Source organism: Scyliorhinus canicula, chromosome 12 (assembly GCF_902713615.1).
Source record: "Scyliorhinus canicula chromosome 12, sScyCan1.1, whole genome shotgun sequence".
NCBI classification, from domain to species: domain Eukaryota; kingdom Metazoa; phylum Chordata; class Chondrichthyes; order Carcharhiniformes; family Scyliorhinidae; genus Scyliorhinus; species Scyliorhinus canicula.
This window is the reverse complement of record NC_052157.1, coordinates 60,736,860-60,764,077: the sequence shown is the minus strand read 5'-3', so window position 1 is coordinate 60,764,077 and position 27,218 is coordinate 60,736,860. Positions and strand designations below refer to the sequence as shown.

At 49.1% G+C, this 27,218-nt stretch overlaps 1 protein-coding gene and 1 non-coding gene across 6 annotated transcripts; both read left to right on the top strand.

The window, feature by feature from the left end:
- Positions 1-609: 609 nt before the first annotated feature.
- LOC119975245 (V-set domain-containing T-cell activation inhibitor 1-like) lies at positions 610-26,208 on the top strand. Of its 5 annotated transcripts, XR_005462692.1 has the most exons (8): positions 610-787; positions 1,075-1,135; positions 1,990-2,334; positions 11,435-11,473; positions 14,680-14,718; positions 16,329-16,423; positions 24,441-24,552; positions 25,527-26,208. XR_005462692.1 is itself a non-coding variant. In XM_038814926.1 (7 exons), the coding sequence occupies exons 1-7, from the start codon at positions 767-769 to the stop codon at positions 25,537-25,539; spliced, it is 630 nt and encodes a 209-aa protein (XP_038670854.1). In that variant the 5' UTR covers positions 610-766; the 3' UTR covers positions 25,540-26,203. The 5 variants fall into 5 exon arrangements, 4 of the variants coding, with proteins under 4 accessions (XP_038670854.1, XP_038670856.1, XP_038670855.1 ...); XM_038814926.1 differs by lacking the exon at positions 16,329-16,423 and having other exon boundaries at positions 25,527-26,203; XM_038814928.1 differs by lacking the exons at positions 14,680-14,718; positions 16,329-16,423 and having other exon boundaries at positions 25,527-26,204.
- Positions 21,283-21,356, top strand: trnal-aag. Its single transcript has one exon. It is a non-coding gene; the product is annotated as a tRNA-Leu (tRNA).
- Positions 26,209-27,218: the final 1,010 nt, after the last annotated feature.

Below are 27,218 nucleotides of genomic sequence, written 5' to 3'. Positions count from 1 at the left end.
CTTTAATCCAGGAACCAGACTCTGGGTTTATCTGTCTGAACCCCTTTAATCCAGGAACCAGACTCTGGGTTTATCTGTCTGAACCCCTTTAATACAGGAACCAGACTCTGGGGTTTATCTGAACCCCTTTAATACAGGAACCAGACTCTGGGTGTATCTGTCTGAACCCCTTTAATACAGGAACCAGACTCTGGGGTTTATCTGAACCCCTTTAATACAGGAACCAGACTCTGGGTTTATCTGACTGAACCCCTTTAATACAGGAACCTGACTCTGGGTTTATCTGTCTGAACCCCTTTAATACAGAAAGTCAGGTTCTTTCCTGACTTGCAGGATGTCATGTGTCTGGTTCCGTGCGTCACGTGCGAGTGGGGGATGAGCTCGGACTGTCCCATTGTCAGAGTGAGTCGGGGGGGGGGGCGGGGTGATAAATAATGATCCCGCCTCTGTCAGGAAAAGCCGGGGTAAGGGATTTCAGTGAAACAGGAATCAAACTAGCTTTTTGTAGGATCCTGCTCATCTCACACCCGGAGGGAGAAGGAGGAGAGACCGGTAATGATGATTGATCCTCACCCCCCCCCCCCATGCGGAATGAAAGGTAACACTGAGTGTTTTCGTGTCTCGCAGGGCCATTCTCCGGCGCTTCTAATGTTTCTGGGGTGGGGAGAGGATTTGTTGAGTTTGGGGTTTCTGGGCTCAGGCTGAGCAGCGGGTTTCCCCCCTCTCTCTCAGTGAGGGTCTGAGTGCTGATCTGTGTGTGGAGCGAATGGATGGGAAGCAGCTGCAGGTACTGTCAGTGTCTCACACCCGGGGAGGGGGGTCTGGGAGAAACTTTCCTTCATCTTCACCACCAGATTCTCGGTGTCTCCCTCTGAGATCCGGGACAGAGTTTCTTCCATCTCTGGGGTTTGTGATCCTGGTTCACCCAACCTGTCCTTTATAAATAGAAAGCATACAACCGAGGGGGAGAAACTTATGCAAATCCAAAATAAACGCCCAGTTGTTGGGAGCAAACTGAACCTGATCAGGAAGTGACTTTGTTGTCAAGGGGGTAACTGTGTTTTCTTGTTGCAGGGCCACAATTTACACAAACTACTCCTGCTGCTGCTGCTGAATGTTGTTGATGCTGTTTCAGGTAAGTTGTGACTGCTGGAACATTTCAGCAGTGATCAAAGGGTGGGGGATCAGGAATTCATCTTGCTTTAAGGTGCTGTGTGTACTGCAACTGGAGCCATTGAGGGAGTGGACACAGGAAGGTTCACATCACGCAGAATGATAATGGGAGCTGAAAAGAAGTCAGTTAATAGCTTCACATTAACCCCTGAGATGTGAACAGTGGGATCTGAATACTGAGTAACACTCGGTGACATTGGGATGGGTGACTGGGCTCCAGAAGGACTGGGATGAGGTCCTGAACTCTGGGATCATGAGTCTTGAACAGTCCTTGGATCAAACAGAATATATAAAAACAGAAAGTGCTCTGCAGGGCTGGCAGCATCTGTGGAGAGAGAAACAGTTAACATTTTGACCATCAGGTGCAGCCACACGTGCTACACAGTGAACTAGTCTGGTCCCCCACCTGTCCAAAACCCTTTCTTGTCCTCGGGTACCCCCTCCGCACCTGTTCCTATCTTTACACTTCAGGGTCAGATTTCTGCTCCTGAGCTCCACCTCACATTGTGCATCCCCCCACCCCCCCAGTCTGTGATCTCTCTCCCAAGGGGAGGTGAACAATATCCTGATGTGTTCTCCCAGCATGGAAAATGTGATGCAAAGTGCTGTCCAGCTGCTCTGTGCTTACAAATATCCAGCACAAGCTGGTTTTAATTGAAGGCCATTAATGCTGGAGCTTTAAACTTCCCACAGAAATAAAAACAGTGAGTTCCTCATCAGTGCTTCTTGTAAGTCCAGCATCCCAGTGTAACCATGTGAAGCTTGGGATTTAATGTACAAGCAGGGAGGTTATATCTGTGGATAAATCTTTTCCAGGTGACTCACCTGTTCCAGTTTCTGGGTACCTTGGGGAGCAGGTTGTGCTGCCCTGTATCTACAAAGGGAATGTCCCAGTCTCCGATTTACATGTGATTTGGGGAATATCGCTTTTTGAAATTTTACACCAGTTTGTCGATGGAAACGATGATTTGACAGAACAAGACGCACGTTTCAGAAACAGAACAACCCTGTTCAAAGATCAACTGGAACAAGGAAACTGGTCAGTTCTCATCTCTGACCTCAGAAAGTCAGACCAGAACAAATATGAGTGTCAGATTTACAAGAAGAAAGAGGAGGTCCATTATTTGTTGAAATCTAATGAGGTCCACCTCTCTGTGACAGGTGAGAGGTTTCTGTTTCAGGGATTCTATTTTTAATCTCTGATTTCCGTGGTTCAATAGTGCAGTGATTATGTTACTAGATGAGTAATCCAGAGACCTGAACTAATAATCCAGAGAATGAGAATCTGGAAATATAAAATTGGTCCCAATAAAAGTGACCATGGAGCTGTTGGATTGTTGTAAAACCCCATCCAACTGGTTTACTAATGTCCCTTTAATCAATGGAGCGATAGAATTCCTACAGTACAGAAGAAGGCCATCAGCCCGTCAAATCTGCACCGACCCTCTGAAAGAGCTTCCTACCGAGGCCCACACCCCCACCCAAGCCCATAACCCCACCTATCGGGCCAGTTCGTTGGACATACTCAAGAGAGAGCTGGACGTGGCCTTTGCCACTAAAGGGATCAAGGGGTATGGAGAGAAAGCGGGAGTGGTGTACTGAATTTGCATGTTCAGCTGTTATCATATTGAATGGTGATGCAGGTTCAAAGGGCCGAATGGCCTACTCCTGCATCTAATATCTATCTTTTTTTTGGGAAAATATTTTATTGAGGCATTTATAATTTTAACCATCAGGTATCAACAGGGACAAAAGAAGATAAACAACACACCCATCCAATAACAAACCCCAACCAACATGGCTTACACAAACAGGACCTCCTTCCTCAGCTTAATTTTTGTTTTTCTCAAAGAAGTTGCTGAACGGCTGAAACCTCCGGGCAAACCCCTGAAGCGAACCCCTCAAGGCGAACTTGATTTTCTCGACTCTGAGAAACCCCGCCTTGTCGCTAAAACATACCCCTGACTTTGGGGGCTCTGAGTCTCTCCATCCTAGTAGGATCCATCACCTGGCGACCAAGGTGGCAAAGGCCAAAACATCGGCCTCTCTCAGCCCTGGGCTCCCGGATCTTCCGACACGCCACAGATCACCACCGCTGGACTCAGCACCACCTTCACCATTAAAACTTCGGACATGACGTCAGCAAACCCTTGCCAGATACTCCTCAGCCTCGGACATGCCCAAAATATATGGACATGGTTCGCAGGTCCTCCCGCACAGCGCCCACACCTCTCCTCCGCCCCCTCAAAGAACTGTTCATCTGGGCCACAGTCAATTGCACCCTGTGGACCACCTTAAATTGTATCAGGCTGAGCCTGGGGCACGATGAGGATGCATTGATTTGCCTCAGGACCTCCTCCCATAATCCGGCCTCCAACTCTCCACCCAGCTCTTCTTCCCCCTTTCTCTTCACCTCCCCTATCGTGGCTCCCACCCACTCCATCAGTTTTTTGTATATCTCTGAAACCTTCCCCTCCCCTACTCCTACTCTCGACGCCACCTTATCCTGTAGCCCCTGGGGTGGCAGGTCCGAGAAGGTCGAATCCTGTCTCCGAACAAAGTCCCTCACTTGCAGATACGAACCCATTACCACCTCTAACTCAAACTCCTCCTCCAGGTCCTCCAAGCTCGGGAAGCTCTCATCAATAAAAAATCTCTTGATTTCCGCCCACTGCCACCTCGGGAGCCCCCCATCCAGCCCCCCCGGAGCGAACCGATGGTTACCACATATCGGTGCCCACACCAATGCCCCCTCCAGCCCCATGTATTGCCGCCACTGTCCCCACACCCTCAGGGATGCCACTTTTATTTTCTGTTTTTATAAATTTGGAGTACCCAATTCATTTTTCCAATTAAGGGGCAGTTTAGTGTGGCCAATCCACCCACTCTGCACATCTTTGGGTTGTGGGGGCGAAACCCACACAGACACGGGGAGAATGTGCAAACTCCACACGGACAGTGACCCAGAGCCAGAATCGAACCTGGGACCGTGGCGACGTGAGGCAGCAATGCTAGCCACCGTGCTGCCCCAGGGCTGCCACTTTTACTGGGCTTCTGGACTATCGGGCCGGCAAGAACGGCAGAGGTGCCGTTAACAGTGCCCCCAAACTCGTGTCTTTACATGAAGCTGCCTACACCCACTCCCAAACTGACCCCTCCCCCACTACCCACTTCCTGACCATCCCAATATTCGCCGCCCAATAATAATTTCTAAAATTCGGAAGGGCCTTCCCTCCCACCCCATGCCCCAGCTCCAGCAGCACCTTCTTCACCCGCGGGGTATTACCTGCCCACACAAATCCCGAGATGACCGCATTTACTTTTTTGAAGAACGCCTTGGGGATAAAAATTGGAAGGCTCTCAAAGACGAACAGGAATCTCGGGAGGACTGTCATCTTCACTGTCTGCACCCGCCCCGCCAATGACAGCAGGAGCGCATCCCACCACCGAAAGTCCCCCCTGATCTGTTCGACCAACCGACCCAGATTCAGCTGGTGCAGCAGTCCCCACTCCCGTGCCACCTGGATACCCAAATACCGAAAGCTCCTCCTACCACCTTGACCGGCATCTCTCCCAATCTCTTCTCCTGTCCCTCGCCTAAACGCAAAGACCTCACTCTTACCCATATTCAATTTATACGCCGAAAACCGACCAAATTCCCCTAATATCCCCATTATCCCACCAGCGAGTCTGAAATATATAGCAGTAAATCATCTGCATATAGCGAGACCCCCAGCCCTCCACCCACCCATCCCGCAATATCCCCTGCCAGGCCTCCGATGCTATCAGTGCCACTGCCAATGGGTCCACAGCCAGGGAAAACAGCAGTGGAGAAAGTGGGCACCCCTGCCTCGTCTCCCGGTGCAGCCTAAAACAGTCTGAACTCACCCGGTGCGTCTGCACACATGCCACCGGTGCCTGATATACTGGACCCAGTCCACAAATCCCTGCCCAAACCCAAACCGTCCCAAGACCTCCCACAGATATTCCCACTCCACTCGATCAAAGGCGTTCTCTGCATCCATGGCGATCACCACCTCCACCTCCCACCCCTGCAGGCATCATGATCACGTTGAGTAATCTCCTGATGTTGGCCGCCAGATGCTTCCCCTTCAAGTAACCCATCTGGTCCTCCCCTATCTCCCCTGGCACACAATTTTCTATTCTCGAAGCCAAGATCTTAGCAAATATTTTGGCATCTACATTTAGCAGGGAGATCAGCCTATGTGACCCACATTGTTCCGGGTCTTTATCCCGCGTTAAAATGAGGGAGATTGAAGCCTGTAACAAGGTCGGGGGTGGGGGGAGCACTCCCAGCTCCCTTGCCTCGTTAACACTCCTCATCAGCAGCGGTCACAACACCCCTGAGAACATCTTGTAAAATTCCACCGTCATCGATCCTCCTCCTGTTACCTTTTAGAAGCCCCTCCCCTGTCAGCAGTATGTCCCCTCCTCTTTCCCCCCCCCCCCAGCCATCAAGTCTCCAAAACAACAACCTCCCCACCCCGCGCTAACCTCCCGCTCACCCCCCACTGCGCTTCCGTGAACTAGCCTGGCAGCCCGCCCATAGCGCCTAGAATCCCACCTCCCACTGATTTCCCCCCCCCCCACCGTCCAATCAGCCTGCTAGTGCGAACAAAAACATCCCCACCCGAAGCTCAATCGAGGGGAACAACCCCCCGCCCATCTTCCAAAAAAGAACAGAAACAAACCTGAAGCAAAATAATGGCGCCAAACACAGTGTAAACACAGAGCAAAAGCATCTCCACCAAAGTTCAATGTCCTCCTTTTCCTACCAGTCCATTGTCTCAGGTAAATTCCATCACCCCCTCCGAATTCCCAAAGTATAATTCCCGCCTCCATAGGTCACCCACAAGCATGCCGGGTACAGCATCCCGAACTTCACCCACTTCTTGAAGAGGGCCGCCTTGGCCTTATTAAAGCTCATTCTCCTCCTGGCCAGCTCTGCACCCAGGTCCTGGTACATGTGGATTTCACTGCCCTCCCAGATGCAATGCCTCGTCTGCCTGGTCCATCTCAAGATCCGATTCTTGTCCAGGAATCAGTGCAATCGCACCACCATCACCCTCAGCGGCTCGTTCGCCTGGGCCTTCCTCATTGGCGACCTATGCGCACGATCCACTTCCAGAGGTCGTGCAAATGCTCCCTCACCCAGCAGCTTCTCCAGCATCCTCCCCACATATGTACCGGCTCTGCCCCCTCACCTCCCTCCAACAGGCCCACGACTTCTGCCCTCGTGACCGGTTCTCCAGGCCCTCGACTTTCTCCTGCATCCGCCTCTGCTGATCCCCAGCCCCATCTCTGCCATCGAGGCGAGCTGCCCCTCATGCCCCCCCCACCGCTTCCTCCACTTTCTAGATCACCTGACCCTGCGCCTCCAACCTTGTCTCCACGCGGTCGATCACGGCCTTAATCGAGTCCACTGCCCTGGCCACGTCCTCCAGATTCTCCTTTGCTTTTTCACGTTGCTGCGTGAATTTCCCGATCAGGAAACTCACCAGCTGCTCTGTTGGCCACTGAGCCGGCAGGGCCGCTCCCTGCCTTACCGCCATCTCCACGTGCGTCGCAGACACTGCACCAATTTTTGCAGTCTGTTCCCCTCTTGCGACTGCTTCCGGTCCTCAGCTCCATGAACCAATGGGCCACTCTCTTCTACCAGCACTCCTGCACCTTATTCCCTCCACATCCACCGTTAACTGGGGAAAGGGCCTGAAAAAACCGCCACGAGCGGGAGCTATCAATTGTGCGACCACTCACACCATGGCCTCCATCGGAAGTCAATGAATATCTATGTTTCTAATCTGCACATCTTTGGACACCAAGGGGCAATTTAGCATGGCCAATACACCTAGTGTCCACAAGCACCATTGAGGCATTCTGTGCCCAGTGGGCGTCGCAGGGGTCGGGATGCTTTATTGACTCTTTTAATTGTACTCTTATTTAATGTTTTTATGTTTCTGTTGATCTTTGTTACATCCGGGCAGTGCTCCTATCAGGAGTGGCCCTTTTTTGCTTTATCCACAAGTTTGTTTCCGTTGTTATATTCGGTTGACCTCAAAAGATTGGCCAATCCACCTAACCTGCATATCTTTGGACTGCGGGAGGAACCCGGAGTACTCAGAGGAAGCCCACGGAGACACAGGAAGAAGGTGCAAACTCCATGTTTACCAGGATGTTGCCTGGTATGAAGGGCATTAGCTATAAGGAGAGGTTGGATAAACTCGGTGTGGTCTCACTGGAACGACGGAGGTGAAGGGGCGACCTGATAAAAGTCTAAAAATTATGAAAGGCATGGACAAAGTTGATAATCAGAAGCTTTTTACCAGGGTGGAAGAATCAATTACTAAGGGACATAGGTTGAGAAGAGATGTGCGAAGGAATTTTTTTAGAGGAGATATGCGTAGCAAGTTTTTTTGCAGAGGGTATAGGTGCCTCGAACTCGCTGCTGGAGGAGGTGGTGGAAACAGGTACGATAGTGATGTTTAAGGGGTGCCTTGACAAATATAGGAATACAGTAGTCCCCCGTTATACCGCGGGTGTTCTGGTCCAAGACAGCCACCCGCGTTGTATCCGAGCCGCGGATATCCAAAATGGCGGATATCCAAATGAATGAACGAGAGGAAACATCGCTGACTGTGCTGAACATTGCTGAATGGAAGGGCGTTTTAAATAAAAAACATCAAAGTTCGTTCAAGTCTTAAATCAAGTTTTAAATTTATTAAAATATATACAATAATATATACATACAATAATATACTTAAAATTGTACTTACAAGCATATTTTTAAAAATCATTTTAAAAAGTCTGTGAGTTTCTTCTGGCACATCCCCTTCCTCATCTTGACTTGTGCTTGCCTCTGGAGGTTCTTCAGGTGTAGGATGTATATGGGGTCGAAGTCCTGTTGCTCTGTGTATGCTATGAGCCACTTCAGGTGCGTGATGGCATCCGAGTGGCTCTTTGCCACTGTGGGCTGGAGTTCTTCTTCTTCTTCTGCCTCCTCTTGGGTGACCTGGTCAATGATCTCCTCCTCTGTGAATGTTTCTGCGGGCGCCATGTCGTCCTCTGCTGCTGACCACCTGTTCACCCAATCCTGGAGTGTTAGGTTCTCATCCAGGTGGTCCTCTAGCCTCTCCTCAGCTGCCCTGGTCTCTGCTTCAGTAAAGCCTACAAAGTCCTCTTCATCTGGGTAATGTTGGGGTCGTGGGAGTGCTGCTCCTAGGGCCTTGTTCCAGAAGTTGGCGATGGTCTTCTCCGTCACAGCTCCCCAGGCCTTCCCTGCCAGATAACAGGCATCCTTGATGGTAATGGCTTTCAGGTAATCTGGGACAGTGAGAGGAGAGTCTATAATTTCCAGGATCAGTTCCTTTTTGAACACAGACTTGAAGGTCTGAATGATGCCAGCATTACATGGCTGGATCTTGCTGGTGGTGTTCTTTGGGAAATAGAGCACTTGGATCTGCCCATCCCTGGTCTTGAGAACATCTCCCTGAGGGTGGGCTGAGCAGTTGTCCAGTAGGAGTGTGGCCTTCTGCGGTAAGTTGCGGGCACTAACGTGGTCCCTGACACTGGGTACGAAGACCTTGAAGAACCACTCCTCAAATAAGGAAGCTGTCATCCAGGCTTTGCCAGAGTTCCGGTAGGTAATGGGTAGGTTCTCCATGTTGATGTGGTGAAAGCATCTAGGAGACTTTAATTTGCCCACAATCAATGGCTTCAGCGTGTGTGTTCCCGTGGCATTGCTGGCAAACAGGATGGTGAGCCTGTTCTTGGCTTGCTTGTACCCCAGAGTCTTGTGGGCATCATCCTTGACAGCTAGGGTCTTGTCAGGCAGCATCTTCCAGTAGAGCCCTGACTCATCTGCATTGTAGAGTTGCTCTGGGGTCAGCTCCTCTTGCACCATGTAGTTCTTGAGGATGTCGGGAAAGGCTGCTGCTGCTCCTGAGTCGGAGGATCTCTGTTCACCACTGATGGTAACTGCACCTATCCCATGTCTTTTCTGGAACCGATGGAGCCAACCCTTGCTGGCTACGAAATTGCTGTCCTCTGGGTGGAGCTGGTGATGGAACTTCTCAGCCTGAGTCCTGATGATACGTCCAGATAGGGGGGTGCCACCAGACTGTTCCTGGACAAACCAGGTGAACACAGCGTTCTCCAAGTTAATGTCACTAGCGTTCCTTGCCTTTTTCCTGGTAAGCCCTTCACTCTGAGAAACTGTCCCAACATATGTTCTTAAATTGGGCTCATCTTTCACCCACCCACGGAGGGTTGACTCTGGTACACCAGTCTCTCTGGATAATTTTGCCTTTGTTTCGCCGTTTCGAAGCCGGTCTATCGAATGTATCTTTTGCTTTACTGTGTAAGACTTGCGCTTAAACATTTTGAACGACAGTAACTGAACTCGAAGATACCTGCACTGGAAAAGGTATCCCTTTTATGGCTGGGTAATCGGGCTAATCAGTCGCGGCTACTCATCGCGGCTAATCGTTCTAATCATCGCGGGTAATCATCGCGGCTAAAAAAGGTGCTGTTTCAAAAAGAGTTTAAAATGAGTCAAGTAAGTTGGGGTCCATAAGCCCCCCCCCCGCCGCATATCGCGAACCGTGGTATTGCGGAGCGCGGTATAACGGGGGACTACTGTAGAGGGATATGAAGGGATATGAAGCCCAGAAGTGTAGAAGGTTTCAGGTTAGACAGGCAGCATGGTCGGCGCAGGATTAGAGGGCCGAAGGGCTGTTCCTATGCTGTACTTTTCTTTGTTTTTTGTTCCACACAGACAAGGCGAGAATTGAACCCGGATCCCTGGCGCTGTGAAGTAGCAGTGCTAACCACTGAGCCACCGTGATGCCCCTGCTGTCTTTTTATTTTGTTCGTTCATGGGATGTGGGCATCGCTGGCTGGACCAGTATTTATTGCCCATCCCTGAGTGTATTTAAGAGTCAACCACATTGCTGTTGGCCTGGAGTTACATGTAGGTCAGACCAGGTTCGGATGACCGATTTCCTTCCCTCAAGGACATTGGTGAACCAGATGGCTTTTTACGACAATTGGCAATGGTTTCATGGTCATCATTAGACTTTTAATTCCAGGTTTTTTATTGAATTCAAATTTCCCCATCTGCCGTGGTGGGATTTGAAACCAGTTCCCCACAGCATTACTCTGGATCTCTGGATTACTGGTCCAGTGACAATATCACTTTGCCACTGCCTCCTTACCAGTCTGGTCTATATGTGACTCCACTCCCACAATAACCTGGGTGAGGTGGCCCGGTATGTCAGAGGGAAGTTCGAAATGAATCCATTTTATAATATACAAGGAATGAATCAACAATGGCTGTGACCCAGCTCTCGAGGAAACACAGACACGCCCAGCCCAGTCAACATTGCAAAGTCCCCCCACTAACATTCTGGGGACTGGGGTCCAGGTTGGGAGAGCTGTGTGACATAGTCATACTCACAGAATCAACCCTACATCCCAGACTCCTCTGTCGCCATCCTTGGGTATTTCCTGTGCCATTAATTTATTATTATAATAATAATCTTTATTATTGTCACAATTAACCCCATGAAATCTCACAGCTTCAGGTCAAACATGGGCCTGGAACCCTGCTGATTATCACCTACTGCCCTCCCTCAGCTGATGAACCAGTTCTCCTCCATGTTGAACATCACTTGGAGGAAGCACTGAGGGTAACATGGACGCAGAATGTACTGAGTGAGACTTCACTGTCCATTATCAAGGGTGTCTCGGTAATACCACCAGTCACCGAGTTGGCCGAGTCCTGAAGGACAAAGCTGTCAAACTGGGTGATGGAAGGAGTTAATGGTGTTATTAAGTTGCACTCACTCTCCAGAAACATCCTCCTTCTATCTCCAGATGTTGGGGTGCCGGAGACGGGGCTCAGAGCACCTCTCAGGCAGCTTTTACAAGACCCAGTGCACTTGCCTTGAAAGTGTATCCCAGTAAGCCCAGAATCCTGTGTGGATTCTCTCCACAGGGGAGATGTAGGCTGCTGGGAATAATCCTGCTCAGGGTAACTCTGGAAAACGTCCATTCTACCCCTCACAGTGAATGCAATCCTGTTGGACTTTCCACTCTGCTGACCCTGTTCATGATCCGATATGATCAGTTTGAACCGAGTCTCATTCCTCCCTGGATGTGTTTTCCTAAAGTCCGATAGAGTCTTTGAACATTTCTGCAGTTTGTTTAACACACAATATTAAACACATGATGTTTTCTTCAGAGCGAACTCGGACACCTGGACCAAACACACCTGTACCAGGTAAATCTGTTTCTAAACTACTCAATGTGTTTTCAGCTCTTACATTTGATCATGCTGGATTGACAGGTAGTAATATTGGAAGGTTTGAAACGCTGTGTGATATTTTACCAAAGAATGATTGTGTGAGAGTGAGGGGTATGGGTCACTTACCTGTAACTGGTCCTTAAACTACCTGGAATAGTTATTTCTGGTTCTGAAACTCACCTTCCTGTCCCTCAGATACAGCGCTCTGAAGGTTCCTGATTCCCACTGGCATTAGTGTTTCTGGAATTCTGTGTGAAAAGTCTCAGTACAATTTTAACCAAACCCTCCTGTTGGGAAACTCACGGGATTGGGTCTATAAGTGGTTGATGTCTGTGGAGAGAAACATTGACCCGGATATAAACCGGCATTCCGCACAATCCTGTGGAAAAAGTGAATTTTATATATGTTTTGCAATTTACTTGTTTCGAAGTGCGGCACTGATATATTTTCATTTAAAATACTTGATGACCAGAATTGTTCTTGTTGCACAGGAAACTTGTCATAAATAGTACATGCCTGAACTTTAAAATTGCCACAGAAATGTTCCATCTGTCTCCCGGTGTTGGGTGCAGGAGGTGGGGCTCAGAGCACCTCTCGGGCAGCCTTCACAAGACCCAGTGCATTTACCTTGGACGTGTATCTGTAGCCACCGAAGTTGGCCATTTCCCTAAATACAAAATGGAGGAACTCAAAGCATACAGGATAAAATGTACAATGTTTGCAGCCCCAGCAGGCTGCACCTAGCAGGTGTGGATTCTGTCTGCTAAGAAAGCAGACAGCACCGAAACGAACATTCCGCATACTAATAAGGCAATCACCGGGATAATTAGCATGTTAATGGAACGATTCCAGAGACAATGGACACAATTGGGGAAGCAACTGCAACATTGTAAAGGATACCAGACACTCAGGCACCAGCAAGGTTCGAAAACAAAGAGCCTGAAGGCCCGCCCAGTAGCTAAGGAACAGCCTCAGTATTGGGGGGATTCAAACATATCGATTGGGAAGAGACCCAATCGATTCCAAGCAGGTAAGGGAGTCAGCCCAAAGGGGCGTGGATCCCTGGGACCTATAAAAGACAGGTCCCACACATGGTTCAGCCTTCTCGTCCAGCCCTCCTCTCTCTTTGACTAGCACTCCTCCGTGGACCAGCACCTCGACCAGCTTTTGCCAAGAAGACCTTGAACGCGAGAGAGGAGAGGGTTCGGACAGCAGCCGCCAGCAAGTAAGTGTCTCACAACGATCACTACCAGAGATAGACACTCCTGACCCCTTTTAACTTATACCAACCTGAAGTCTGCAGACCAGAGCAGAGCAAGAGGCCTTGTTCCCTGACCCGGCAGTTCCTTCAAGATAAGTATTAGTTTATTTAGTGGTAGGAATAAGTTTAATCCTTTTAGCGTGTGCATGGGTAGTTATTATAATTGTATTATAATAAACTCAGTTGTTTGGACTTACTAATTGGTGTATGGTTTTATTGCTTTGAACTTCACCTTGAACTTGTGGCGGTGTCTTTTTTAAAAAAAAATTTTTTATAAATGTTTTTTATTCAGTTTTCACGTTTTATATTGAACAAATTACAAATTGTTAGAGAGAGAAAAAAAAAACACGCAAAAATTAACATATACATTTACAGGTGAGCATCTTCGTAGTAATAACTGTGGCCTCCCCCTTTTTCCGGCACACATATTTTACATTCCCCAACATGTTTATTGGCATTTATTTAGTTTGGTTTTGGGCCTTAGCTAGCCATCAAACCCCCGTAACGAGCCCGTAGCCCCCCCCCCCTCCCCGCCGGCTACCTTCCCCCGACTATTCTTCCTCTTATACGTTGGCCACAAACAGATCCCGGAACAATTGCATGAATGGCTCCCACGTTCTGTGGAAGCCGTCGTCCGACCCTCGGATGGCGAATTTGATTTTCTCCATTTGGAGAGAATCCGAGAGGTCGGACAGCCAGTCTGCAGCTCTGGGCGGTGCTGTTGACCGCCAGCCAAACAGGATTCTACGGCGGGCGATCAGGGAGGCAAAGGCAAGGGCGTCCGCCCTCCTCCCCAGGAATAGATCTGGCTGGTCTGAAACCCCGAAGACCGCCACTATCGGGCATGGCTCCACCCTCACCCCCACCACTTTGGACATAGCCTCGAAGAAGGCTGTCCAGTACTCCACAAGTCTGGGGCAAGACCAGAACATGGGGCGTGGTTGGCCGGGCCTCTTTGGCACCGCTCACATCTGTCCTCCACCTCCGGGAAGAACCTACTCATACGGTTTCTCGTTAAGTGGGCTCTATGTACCACTTTTAGTTGCGTCAGGCTGAGCCTTGCGCACGTGGAGGTGGAGTTGACCCTATGCAGTGCTTCGCTCCAGAGTCCCCAGCCTATCTCCATCCCCAGGTCGTCCTCCCATTTCCTTCTTGTTGCGTCCAGTACGGTGTCGTCCCTATCTACCAGTCGGTCATACATGTCACTACAGTTCCCTTTCTCTAGGATACTTGCGTCCAGTAGGTCTTCCAGTAGTGTCTGTCGTGGCGGTTGTGGGTACGTCCTTGTCTCCTTTCGTAGGAAGTTTTTGAGCTGCAGGTACCGTAGCTCGTTCCCCCCAGCTAGCTGAAATTTCTCTGTCAGTTCGTCCAGTGTTGCGATCCTGTCGTCCGTGTATAGGTCCCTGACTATCAGTGTCCCCCCGTCCTGTCTCCACCTTTTGAAGGTGGCGTCAGTCAGTGCTGGTTTGAACCTATGGTTGTTGCAGATGGGAGCCTTGTCCGACATTTTGTACAGGCCAAATTGCTGCCGCAGTTGGTTTGTGGCGGTGTCTTAACGATACCTGGCGACTCCAGAGCTAGGTAAAGAAACAGAGCCAGATTGAGTGTTAAGCACACTCACCCAGAACGACCAACATATCCCAGTAGGCCCAGGATCCTGTGGGAATTCTCTCCATAGGGGGGATGTAGGCTGCTGGGAATGATCCTTCTCGGTATCTCTGGAAAATTACATTCTACCCCTCACAGTTAATCCAATCCTGTTGGATTTTCCACTCTGCTGACCCTGTTCCTGTTCCGATATGATCAGTTTGAGCCGAGTCTCGTTCCTCCCTGGATGTGTTTCCCTAAAGCCCGATAGAGTCTTTGAACATTTCTGCAGTTTGTTTAACACACAATACTAAATACATGATGTTTTCTTTAGAGCGAACTCGGACACCCGGACCAAACACACCAGTATCAGGTAAATCTGTTTCTAAACTCCTCAATGTGTTTTCAGCTCTTACATTTGATCATGCTGGATACACAGGTAGTAATATTGGAAGGTTTGAAACGCTGTGTGATATTTTACCAAAGAATGATTGTGTGAGAGTGAGGGGTGTGGGTCACTTACCTGTAACTGGTCCTTAAACTACCTGGAATTGTTATTTCTGGTTCTGAATCTCACCTTCCTGTCCCTCAGATAGAGAACTCTGAAGGTTCCTGATTCCCACTGGTGTTAGTGTTTCTGGAATTCTGTGTGAAATGTCTCAGTACAATTTTAACCAAACCCTCCTGTTGGGAAACTAACGGGTTTGGGTCTATAACTGGTTGAAGTCAGTGGAGAGAAATATTGAGCCGGATATAAACCGGCATTCCGCACAATCCTGTGGAAAAAGTGAATTTTACATACGTTTTGCAATTTACTTGTTTCAAAGTGCGGCACTGATATATTTTCATTTAAAATACTTGATGACCAGAATTGTTCTTGTTGCACAGGAAACCTGTCATTATAAATAGTACATGGCTGGTTTAGCTCACTCGGGGGCTGGTTTAGCTCACTCGGGGGCTGGTTTAGCTCACTCGGCTAAATCGCTGGCTTTTAAAGCAGACCAAGCAGGCCAGCAGCACGGTTCGATTCCCGTACCAGCCTCCCCGGACAGACGCCGGAATGTGGCGACTAGGGGCTTTTCACAGTAACTTCATTGAAGCCTACTCGTGACGATAAGCGATTTTCATTCAGGGGCTGGTTTAGCTCACTCGGCTAAATCGCTGGCTTTTAAAGCAGGCCAGCAGCACGGTTCGATTCCCGTACCAGTCTCCCCGGACAGGCGCCGTGATGTGGCGACTAGGGGCTTTTCACAGTAACTTCATTGAAGCCTACTCGTGACAATAAGCAAATTTCATTTTCATTTCATTTCATTTTTCTTTAAGCTTGCCACTGCTCCTGTACTCATCCTCTCACTATGAAGGCCAGTGAACCATGTGCCTTCTTTACTGCCTGCTGTGCCTGCATGCTTACCTTCAGCGACTGGTGTACAAGGACACCCAGGTTTCGTTGCACATTCACCTCTCCTAATTTATGGCCATTCAGATTAATAGTCTGTCCAATTTATTTTGCTACCAAAGTGGATAGCCTCGCATTTCTCCAAATTATACTGTATATGCTGTTCATTTGCCCACTCACTCAACTTGTCCAAATCACACTGACGGATCTCTGCATCCTCCTTACAGCTCACCCTCCCACACAATGTGGTGTCATGTGCAAATTTGGAGATATTACATTTTGTTCCCTTATCTAAATCTTTATACTGTGAATATCTGGGGTCCGAACTCCAATCCCTGCAGTACCTCACCAGTCACTGCTTGCCAAATTGAAAAAGACCCGTTAATTCCTACTCTTGGTTTTCTGTTTCAGATATTCTGTATTTAATCTCTTATTTTCTGGGTTCGGTAATGCAGTAGTTATGTTACTAAACAAGTAATCCAGAGAATGCGAGTTCATAAGAACTAGGAGCAGGAGCCCCTCCAGCCTGTTCCGCCATTCAATACGTTCATGACTGATCTCATCTCTGTCTCATCTCCACCATCCAGGACGCCTCTTCAGCTCTCAACAGTGGCTGAGAGACTGAACCAGAGCCGTAACTTTTTAAGGTTTAAGATGGTGCGGAAAGATCGATTCATTCCAGGTGTGATAATATGAGAAATAGAGCTTTGTTATTTTATAAGGTAACTTTATTCAAAGAAAAGAAAACAATAGTTAAACTTTTAAACAATAACCGATTGCATGTAGTTTCTCAACTTTAACACACTAGTTCCCATTAAACAGCACTTTAATTAGACTTGCAGCGCTCGTTCCACTTACACAGAGAGGTAAAGGCAATACTTGCATTTTACGAAGCAATCTTTCTTCTGTTAGGGACATTCGTTCAGAACCTTTTTCCAAAGTATGCCTCAGTGACAACTTTCATGATCTCTCCAGTTGATTTCCAAAGCCTTCTGCCCTGTATCTGTTCAAATCAGTATTCTCTCTTTTTGAGCCCTGCCTAGCGGCTCAAATAAAGGTTCTCTGCTGGGGTTTCCAGACTTGAACCCGCCAACATTATCTTGGTTTTTTTGCACGCTCCCCTTTATACAAAAGAACAGAGCCATGCTATTGATATGGAACTAACCTCCCATTGATGGGCAAAGAGGCCATCGGACTCAGTAATTGGCTAAAAGCAAGTCAGAAAGGAGTGCCCTGAAGAACAATGAATCTGGGGCATCCTGTGTATTCAGCCGCTCCGGGGCTGAAAAGAGGCACAAAACGCAGAAGTCAGGAGAAGCGAGTGAACGAGATGGCGGACCCATGAGGCGAAGAAAAGTCAGCCATACCAGAACCAGAGGGACCAACAAGCTGCACATGGAGCTCCTCCTTGCTTGAGAGTGGATGGAAGAAGTTCCTCGCCATGGAGCTAAGAGAGCTCAAGGAAGACAAGGCTGATATAAAAGCTGTCGTCAAGGTGGAGGTCGTGGTGGCCCTGGCCACCATTCATGTGGACCTGGAAAGCCAGAGAGGCAACTGGAGGCCCTGGGGAACACAATCATTGAACTGGAAAGGGCCTTAACAGACCAGAGTAACCGGTGTGTCGCCCGAGAGATAGAGATAATGAGATTGGTGGAGACACAGGGAAGTCTAAAGGGGAAGATAGAGGACCAAGAGAACCGGTCAGGGCGGCAAACTCTGAAAATAGTGGGCCTGTCAAAGGTCCAGATGCTGGCTAATCTGGTGGGAAGAGACACTTTCCCTAACCTTCCAGAGATAGATGGAGCCGACCGCTCAAACTGGCTGAAACCCAGTGCCGACGAGCAGCCAAGGACTATAATCACAAAGATAGAGCAATGGTGGCCCTGTTCAAAAGTGGGGTGAATTTTGGGATGCAGTACCTGGCCAAACTTTGGGTCACTTTCCAGGACAGAGAGCATTACTTTACAGCCCCTGCAGACACGGATAAATTTGTCCAAGAGAATGGGGTGGAAGACAGCCACAGATGCAATGGTGAGGCGGTCACCCGGAAGACTAAAGCACCAAGAGACAATTTGAACGGCACTGCGCCCCCTCGCTCTGAACCTGGGAACCAAAACAGGTGAGGGAGGGGTGGAGAAGATATGTAGCGAACGAAGGGTAAACTTAGATCGACCCTGGGGGGGGGGTGGGGGGGGGGAATGGCAGGAGGTACGAGTGGGGGGGGGAACATAACCCGGCAGAGAGAGAGCATCTGGCGACGGCGGGGAGGGCGGTATACACCACCGATTGGGGGGGACAGTTAGGTCGGAATGTTCCCATCGGGAGACAAGCAGCCGACGCCGGTGTGAAACCGCATCCCACGCCAGAGGGGAGAATCGCGGGAGGGTCGGGCGAATCACGCCATGCCGTCCTGGCACCCCCCGTGATTCTCCCACCCCCCCTCAAAATGGCGTGTTGTTTTTCGACAGGCCGCTCGGAGAATCGCCGGGAATGATGCGGCCAGCGGCGCCTAAGTGACGTCAGCCGTGCATGCGCAGGTTGGCCGGCGCCAACCCGCGCATGTGCGGTTGTCGTCTTCCCCTCCGCTGCCCCGCAAGACATGGCGGCTTGATCTTGCGGGGCGGCGGAGGGAAAAGTGTGCGTCTTTTAGAGACGCCGGCCCGACGATCGGTGGGCACCGATCGCGGGCCAAACATCTCCTGAGCACGCCCGTAGTGCTCGATCCACCCTCTGCCCTCCACAGGCCCCACACAGAGGTCATGCACTGTTTACGCCGGCAACGACAAGTGTGGTTGGGTTTGGCAGGCCGCTCGGCCCATTTGGGCCGGAGAATCGCCGTGAGAAACGGCGACCGGCGATTCTCCGAGCGGCCTATCGAAAAATGACACGCCATTTTGGGGGGGGGGTTGGGAGAATCGCGGGGGGTGATTCGCCCGGCCCTCCCGCACTTCTCCCCCCCCCGTCGTGGGGTGTGGAGAATCGCGCCCGTAGAATCACAGAACTGTTACAGCACAGAAAGAGGCCATTTGGCCCATCTTGTCCAATTCAGCCCTAGGACACCCAGGTGCCCTTTCTAATACCACCTTCCTGCACCAGTCCATAGCCCTGTAGCTGAGAGCACTTAAGGTGCAGATCCAGGTACTTTTTAAAAAGAGTTTAGGATCTCTGCCCGGAGGCAGCAAATTCTAGACTCCCACTACCCTCTGGATAAAAATGTTTCCTCATGACCTCTCCACACCTGCTGCCAATTATCTTGAATCTATGTCGCCTGGTTCTAGAATTCTCCACAGGGAAACAATTTTATCCTGTCCACTCTATCTCTTCCTCTCGTAATTTTGTACACCTCAATTAAGTCACTCTTCTTTGTTCGAAGGAAAATAACTCCAACCTGTTCAATCTCGCCTCATGGCCACACATTTCCAGTCCTGGCAACATTCTTGGAAACCTCCTCTGCAATCACTCCAGAGCAATAACATCCTTCCTGTAATGTGGTGACCAGAACCGCACACAATCTTCCAGTTGTGGCTTCACCAGTGTTTTGCACAATACTCGCATTATATCCTTACTTTTATATACTATACCTCTGCCAATGAAGGAGAACATTCCTTACGCTTTCTTAACAACCTTGTTTACTTGAACTGCTGTCTTTAGGGACCTGTGTAAGTGTTCGCCAAGATCTCTCATTTCATCTAACCCTCTTAGTATATTCCCATTTATTGTGTACTCCCTACAACTGTTCGACCCCCCCCCCCTCATAAAAGCATGACCTCACACTTCTCTGTGTTAAATCCCATTTGCCACTTTATCGCCCACTTCACCAATCCATCTACATCGTTTAAAAACATATTTTTTTTCAATTAAGGGGAAATTTAGCGTGCCCAATTCACCTACCCTGCACATCTTTGGGTTGTGGGGGTGAGACCCACGCAGACATGGGGAGAATGTGCAAACTCCACATGGACAGTGACCCAGGGCTGGGATCGAACCCGCATCCTCAGCACCGTGAGGCGGCAGTGTTAACCACTGTGCCACCGAGCCACCCAGTCATCTACATCGTTTTGAAGGTTATAGCTATCCTCTACACTGTCTACCACTAGGCCAGTCTTAGTGTCATCTGAAAATTTCCAAATTAACGCTTCCCACATTCACGCCCAAATTGTTAATATATAACACAAACACCGAGGGTCCCAACACCGAGTCCTGTGGAACTCCGCTTGAAATAACTTTCCAATTGCAAGCGCAGCCGTCGACCATCACCCTTTGTTTCCTGTTACTTAGCCACGTTTTATCCAGTTTGCTACTGTGGCCATCTAAAATGGCTACCCGCAAAGGATAAAGGGAATTATGGTCAGGTTGGGACACAGACAGTACACGTTGTATTGTGCAAAGGGAAACCAGACCTAATTGAAACTCACACCTGCTAAAGGTCAATCACCGATTTCCCCAGGATAATGAGACACAGATCGAAACATAGCAACAGTAGCAGACTTGGAGGCACCTCTCGGAGTACATACGTGCCTTGGACAATAGCAGCTAGGACCCGCTCAAGCCATCGAGGTACCCACGCCTAATTGGCCAGAATCGATTAGGGTGATCAAAACCCTATCGATATATTGGATCCCGACTTGGGACCGGCAAAAGAGCGCAAAAGATCGGGGGATAAGAAGAACTGCGCAACCAGCGTTCGGCCTCTTTTGGGATCGGCCTCTGCCCCTACCAACTGCAGCCCTCGACCAGCCAAGTTCAAGGACCCGCGATCACTGCCTGAAGGACGAGCCGCAGCCGAGACGAACCTGAAGACTTCCAGCCAACACGCGTGAGGATGCAGATAAAGCCCTTGTCTAACCTGCACAGAGCCGGTCACTTGGAAGTTAAGTAAAGGTCATTTTCGTTGTTAGGTGTAGTTTAATAAGTAGCCACCTGTAGATTATTACGCATAACACCAAGCCTGTGTTTAATAATAAACAATAATTGAACTAACATACTGCTTGTGTGATCATTTGTCCAATACAAGAAATGTACTCACGTCTTGTGGTTCAGGTAAAAGATCAACACCACGCTGCCCTGTAGCCCATGGGCTTTCACTTTCTTGACCAATGGGGGACTGCCATGTGGGACTTTGTCAAAGGCCTTGCTAAAATCCATGTACACTACATCTACTGCACTCCTTCATCAACCCTTCTTGTCACTTCCTCAAAGAACTTCACTTCCTCAAAGTTAGTAGGGAAAACGGTGGAAGAGGCAGAACCTCTTCCAAGGAACAAGAGAGGCGGGGGGGGGGGGGGGGGGACTTTAGGCTGGCTACAACAGGCCACACATAGCAACAAGATACAAAATGGCACTGCAGACAGCCACTATGGTGGGTCCCCAAACAAAGGGAAACCCGGGATGCAGGGGCTCACCCTAATGACATACAATAGATGGACAAAGGGAAATGCTCGCGCAGGGCCTGGCCTCATGGGGAGTATGGTGACTGCAGCCATCTTGGATGGCCCCCTAACAAACGGAAACCCCGATAAGTATGGTTGATCCCCACATACCGGCCGGTTAGCTCAGTTGGTTAGAGCGTGGTGCTAAGAACGCCAAGGTCACGGGGTCGATCCCTGTATGGGCCATCCTCTCCTAGGGGCTGGTTTAGCACACTGGGCTAAATCGCTGGCTTTTAAAGCAGACCAAGGCAGGCCAGCAGCAGGGTTTAATTCCCGTACCAGCCTCCCCAAACAGGCGCCAGAATGTGGCGACTAGGGGATTTTCACAGTAACTTCATTGAAGCCTACTCGTGACAATAAGCGATTTTCATTTCATTTTTTCATTCATTCTCTCCGTGTCCGTGTGGGTCTCATCCCCACAGCCCAGTGTTGGTGAATTGGCCACGCAAAATTGCCCGTTAATTGGAAAAAAGAATTGGGTACTCTAAATTTTATAAATTTTATAAAAAGTATGGTTGATCCTGCAGCCCGGCTTCATAGTGAGTACATTAACCGTGGCCATTTTGGGTGGCCCCCGAACAAAGTGAAACCCCGGAGTGCAGGATTGCATCCACAAGGTAAGTATGGTTGATCCCGCGGGTGGGAAGGGAACTAAAGCCCCCCATCAGAATAGCCAACTGAAAAGTCAGGGGACCTAACGGCCCAGTGAAAAGTTTCAGAGTCTTCGCCCACCTACACATACACGCATATATGTACACGTGTGTGTGGATACACGTGTGTGTACTGTCATGTAAGAGTACCTTTAAGAAATGGGTGTTTATCAGATAACTAGTGGATGTACCTTTAAGATGGCTGCAGTGATGTCAGAGAGTGTGCGGAGCTGGGCTGTCTCTGTTTTTACTTTCGCTTTGGGCTGTCTGCTACAGGGTGTGATTTAGTTTAGTTTTGAGAGCTGGCTAGCTGCAGGAAAAGCAAGCAGATGTATAAGGATCTCTCTGCAATCTGAAGACTGTCTCCAGATCATTTGGCTGATTTCAAAGTGATAACTGTTCTCAGTAGTGAATTTAAACCTGGGGTGGGATTCTCTGATCCTGAGACTAAGTGTTGACGCCTTTGTAAATGCCGTTGCGTTTCTCGACGGCGTCACCATGGCCTCAGGAGCAGCGACTCTAACCCCTACAGGGGGCCAGCATGGCACTGGAGCTACCCACGCCACTCCAGCTGCAGATCCCGGCGTCAGATGGGCGCCGCGGGTCTGCGCATGCGCAGTGGGACCGCCACTAAATGCGCGCATGCGCAGTGACTCCCTTCTCCTTGCCGGACCCGACGCAACATGGCGTAGGGCTACAGGGGCTGGCACGGGACAAAAGAGGCCCCTAGCCCGCGAGGCCGGCCCGCCGATCAGTAGGCCCTGATTGTGGGCCAGGCCACAGCGGAGGCCCCCCCCCCCCCGCAACCAGGCCGCCCCCGGATGCATCCACGCCGACGTCCCGCCGAGTAAGATCAGGTGTGAATGGCACCAGCCATTCGTTTTATTTGGCGCGGCCGCTCGGCCCATCCCGGGGTAGAATCGCCGGGGGGGGGGGCGCGAAGAGCGACCGCCAAATGCGCCGATTCTCCCGATTCGGGCCCGTCCCGGCGATTCTCCAGCCCGGGCTGAAAGTATCCCGCCCCTGATCTGTGTTAAAAAGGATCTTTTGTCTTATGGATGTTGCAAGGAAAGATTAAGGATTACTTAAAGAATACTGTGTTGTTGATAGTTGCTAAGATGTTTACTGTGTGGGTTTATAAAGTGTTAACTCATTTCATAAATAAACATTGTTTTACTTTCAAAGTACTTTAGCTCTCTGAAGCACCACAGCTGCAAAGTGCTCCCCATAACCACAATCTATTCAAAGTTATGGGTCAGGTGAACCCCATGATACACTTTGTGGTTCTCTAAATCCTGGCCCATAACAGTACACACGCATGTTCCTACACATGTGTACATACACATGTGCATGTGTACATACACATGTGCATGTGTGCCTACACCTGTGTGTGTGAACTTGTGTGTGGGCGTGCACATGTACACACGTGTACATGAATGTGATGATACTTACAAACTTAACCAAAACCCTGATGAGCTGGTTCTTCCCAGAGGTGGAGGACAAATGTGAATGGTGTCAAGGAGGCCGGGCCAACCACACCCACATGTTCTGGGCATGTTCCAGACTTGTCAGGCTCTAGGCAGCCTTCTTTGAAGCAATGTCCAAGGTCGTGGGGGTGAGCGTGGCGCCAAGTCCAAAAGTGGCAGCTTTTGGGTATCAGACCAGCCAGAAGTCTGGGTGTTTTAGTTCCTTCTGGGAAGGGGGGCAGATGCCTTGTCTTTGCCTCTCTAATCACCCGCTGAACAACCCTGCTCGGCTGGCGATAAGCCGCACACAAGTGGCACAACCGCAGGGGTCAGATCCGAGGGCAATCGGAGGATCACAGGGAGCAGGAACACGTGGGAAACACAAAGCTCGGACCAACAACAGGCAAGGCAACAGAGGTAGACCGGCCAAATGGGGCCCACAGCCACCAAAGGGAGACCTAACAGGCAAATGTAAAGTGATCCTCATTTGTTTGTGCTTTGGTTTTTAAAAAAATTTCTGTTGTGTAATTATAACTTCACCTTTATTGTTTTTGTAAAATACTGCACGCGGGTAGGACACTTGGAATTTAACGCTCAAACTGAAATATGTAACATAAAATGTGAAAAACAATGATGACATTTTTCTTAAAAAGTCTGACTGGGGCAATGTAACTTGGGCAGATGTGGACATATCCCTCAGACTCTGTGCCAGCAGATTTTTTTGTTCAATCAGTCTGTTTGACCCCTACGTTGCCTGCTACACAGGCGTCTCATTTCTGGATCCAATTTCCTAATTTCTCCCTCGTGTAACACCCTTCATCCCGCTACTAATTAAAAACTTATCTATCAACTATCAGGAAACCTGCTGACCTTTCTGCGTGCTGTTGGGTTCAGTTTAAGAGAGGCTCAGTGCCCAGTTACCTATACTAGTAAAGATGTATCAACATATCATGGGGCAGTGTGTGTGGGTAAGGAGCTGTGGGGACGCCTGGTGTGTGTGTGTGATTACTGGTATCTAACTTCCTACATCACTCCAGGACTAGAATTAACCAGGGATGTGTTTGTTCTGGGGATGGTTCTGAAACACTAGCTGCTGAAAGTCTCTGCTGTTAGTTTTGTTAGTGTGTCCTAGTCTGTTAACATTCTGTCTCTAGGTCCTGGATTCTCAACTGGAGTAGGAGTTGGATTGGGAATCGGAATTCTTCTTTCTGTTGTTTTTCTTGTTGCTGTAATTGGGGTTCGCAGAATCTTAAAACGACGAAGACGGTGAGTTCTAGAACGTTCCACTGTTTCCATTTTAATCCTGTTTGTGGTTTATAACGTTTTGTTCAATGTTGGTGAACTCTATAACTGTCCGTTCACTGAGCTGTGAGGATGCTTCAATCCACCCGATCATTGAGCAGCTTTATCCAGTCACTTCCAGCTTGTCATCCTCTAGCTGTTGAACAGTCGCCGTGGATTAGAAAGGAGCAAATATTATCCCACTGGAAAGGAGCAAATATTATTCCACTGGGAAAACCAGTGGATGGGGAATATATTTGGAATTTCAGAAGATATTCGATAAGGTGCCACACAACAGGTTGTTACACAAGATTAGGGATTAGGGGATTGGGGGTAATATAACATGGATTGAGGATTGATTCATGGGCAAAAACAGCGAGAACAAATGGTCATTTTGGGTTGGCAGGTGCTGCAAGGATCAGTGCTGGAGCCTCAGCTATTCGCAATAAAGATCAATGATTTTGACCAGGGGATAGAGTGAATTATGTCCAAGTTTACTGAGGATACAGAGTTGGATAGGCAAGTAAACTGTGAGGAGGATACAAAGAAATATGAATAGGTTAAGTGACTGGAAAAGGAGGTGCAACATGGAGCATAATGTGGGAAATGTGAATTACCCACTTTGGTCGGAAGAATTGAAAAGCAGAACATTGAGGATGAGAGACTGGGAAATGTCAGTATCGTGACGGTTTTGAATGTCCTTGTCCAATGTACATGAATCATGGTTATCATGGTCTCCTTACCAAAAGAAGAGGATGGTATGAATTTGGAGGAGGTGTGACAGATTATTCCTCAGCTGTGCCATGTGCCAGTGGAAGAGGCTAAGGCCCGGCTGGAGGATGGATCCTCTCCTGGAGCCCGGCTGGAGGATGGAGTCTGTGCTCCTGAATGGCTCCTTTACTCACTTGGTGTTGGATTCTTTTACCATAACCTGAACTCTGCTGTTTTTTCTCTCCTAGGGATTCAATCTAAATTCATTTAGCTTGAATCTAAATGAAGCCTCTGACATGTCTCTTCGATAAAGGTGACCTGTTCAGGTGAAGCTCGGGGCCTTGTGACAACAGCACCTGAGCATAAGGATGGAGCGGCTGGAGAACAAAACCTTCTGGGAATGAAACTGTTCAGGACAAACTGAGGTTCCACTGCATTGAGCCTGCGGTACTTCTCCCTTTGCACAAACCCCCGAAACCGGCACAGTCTCAGGAGAAACTATCTTTTAACTTGGAATAATTATTCATTGAAAAAATGTAGTGTTCTTAGCATTACATTCAATGGCGACATAGACAATTGACTGACCAAGGCCAACAGCTCCTTTGGCCACCTCTCGATCTGTGGCTGGCGAAACCTAGTTCAGCAGAACCCAGGTACAAAACAATTGTAATCATCACCCTCTTACATGGGTCAGGTTGTTGGGTTCGGTACAGAAAATAAATGGAGGGATTTCCAGTGGTGGCCATGGAGTGAGTGGTCGCACATTTGGTGGCTCCCGCTCGAGGTGGAATTTTCTGGTTCTATGTCAGAGAGTGGGTGGAGCTGGGCTGTCTGTCAGCTTTTTACTTTCGTTTTTGAGCGGGCTGCAGGGTGTGTTTTAGTTTTGTTTTCAGTGTTGGAGCTGAAGCCAGACCAAGCAGGTGTACTGCTGTTCTCTCTGCCATCAAAAGACTATCTCTTGATCATTTGGTGAATTCAGAATTGTAAATGTTTTCAGCAGTGACTTTGACCTGATGTGCTTCTGATAAAGGTTTTGTTTTTAAGTCGTATGGATGTTAAAAAGGAAAGCTTAAAGTTTTACTTAGTGTTGTAGTCTTTGGGGGTTGTATTTGAATAAATGGTTACTAAGATGTTCACTGTATGTTTTAAAAAGGTTAACTCGAATAAACATTGTTTTGCTTTAAAAAATACTTTTCCATTTCTGCTGTACCACACCTGTAGAGTGGGCCGTGTGCTCCCCATACCACAATCTAGTAAAAATTGTGGGTCAGGTGAACTGCATGATACACTTTGGAGTTCTCTAAACCCTGGCCCATAACACCAGGACCTGTTATTCAAGCGGCAGGCTGGCTACAGTCGGATCAAGGCTGCCGTCTACAAGGAGGGGGTGTTGTACCCTGCTCGTCTGTGGATCACAAATCATAATCGGGACTTTTATTTTGATATGCCGGAGGAGGCCAGTGAATTTATCAGAGACCATGGACTGGGAGGTGTGTGAGGACACTGAGCTGTGGAGATGTTCAATGTGGAAAATGTGGATTCATTTGTGTATTGGTGAATTTAATGAGAATGGCTGCGGAGATGGTGAGTGTGCTTTCTTTTATCTTTGGGTTTGGGGTGGGGGCGTGAAGAGCAGGGGTGGGATTCTGCGGGAATCGGTGGGGCGGGCAACTCCGGTGCCGAGGAGTGGTGTTAACCACTCCGGCATCAGGCCACCCCAAAGGTGCGGAATGCTCCGCACCTTCAGGGGCTAGGCTAGCGGCGGAGTGGTTTGCGCCACGCCGGCCGGTGGGGAAGGGGCTTGGCGCCACGCCAACCAGCGCCGAAGGGCCTCCGCCGGCCGACACGAGTTTGCGCATGCACTGGAGCACCAGCGTGTGCTGGCGATATCCCAGCGCATGCACGGGGGGTTCATCTCCGCATCGGTCGTAGCAAAGGTC

Coding starts and splice junctions, on each gene's coding strand:
- LOC119975245 (XM_038814926.1), top strand. CDS start 767: ATGGATGGGAAGCAGCTGCAG. Junction 2,335..11,434: donor GGTCCACCTCTCTGTGACAG/GTGAGAGGTTTC, acceptor TGTTTTCTTCAG/AGCGAACTCGGACACCTGGA. Junction 14,719..24,440: donor ACCAAACACACCAGTATCAG/GTAAATCTGTTT, acceptor TTCTGTCTCTAG/GTCCTGGATTCTCAACTGGA.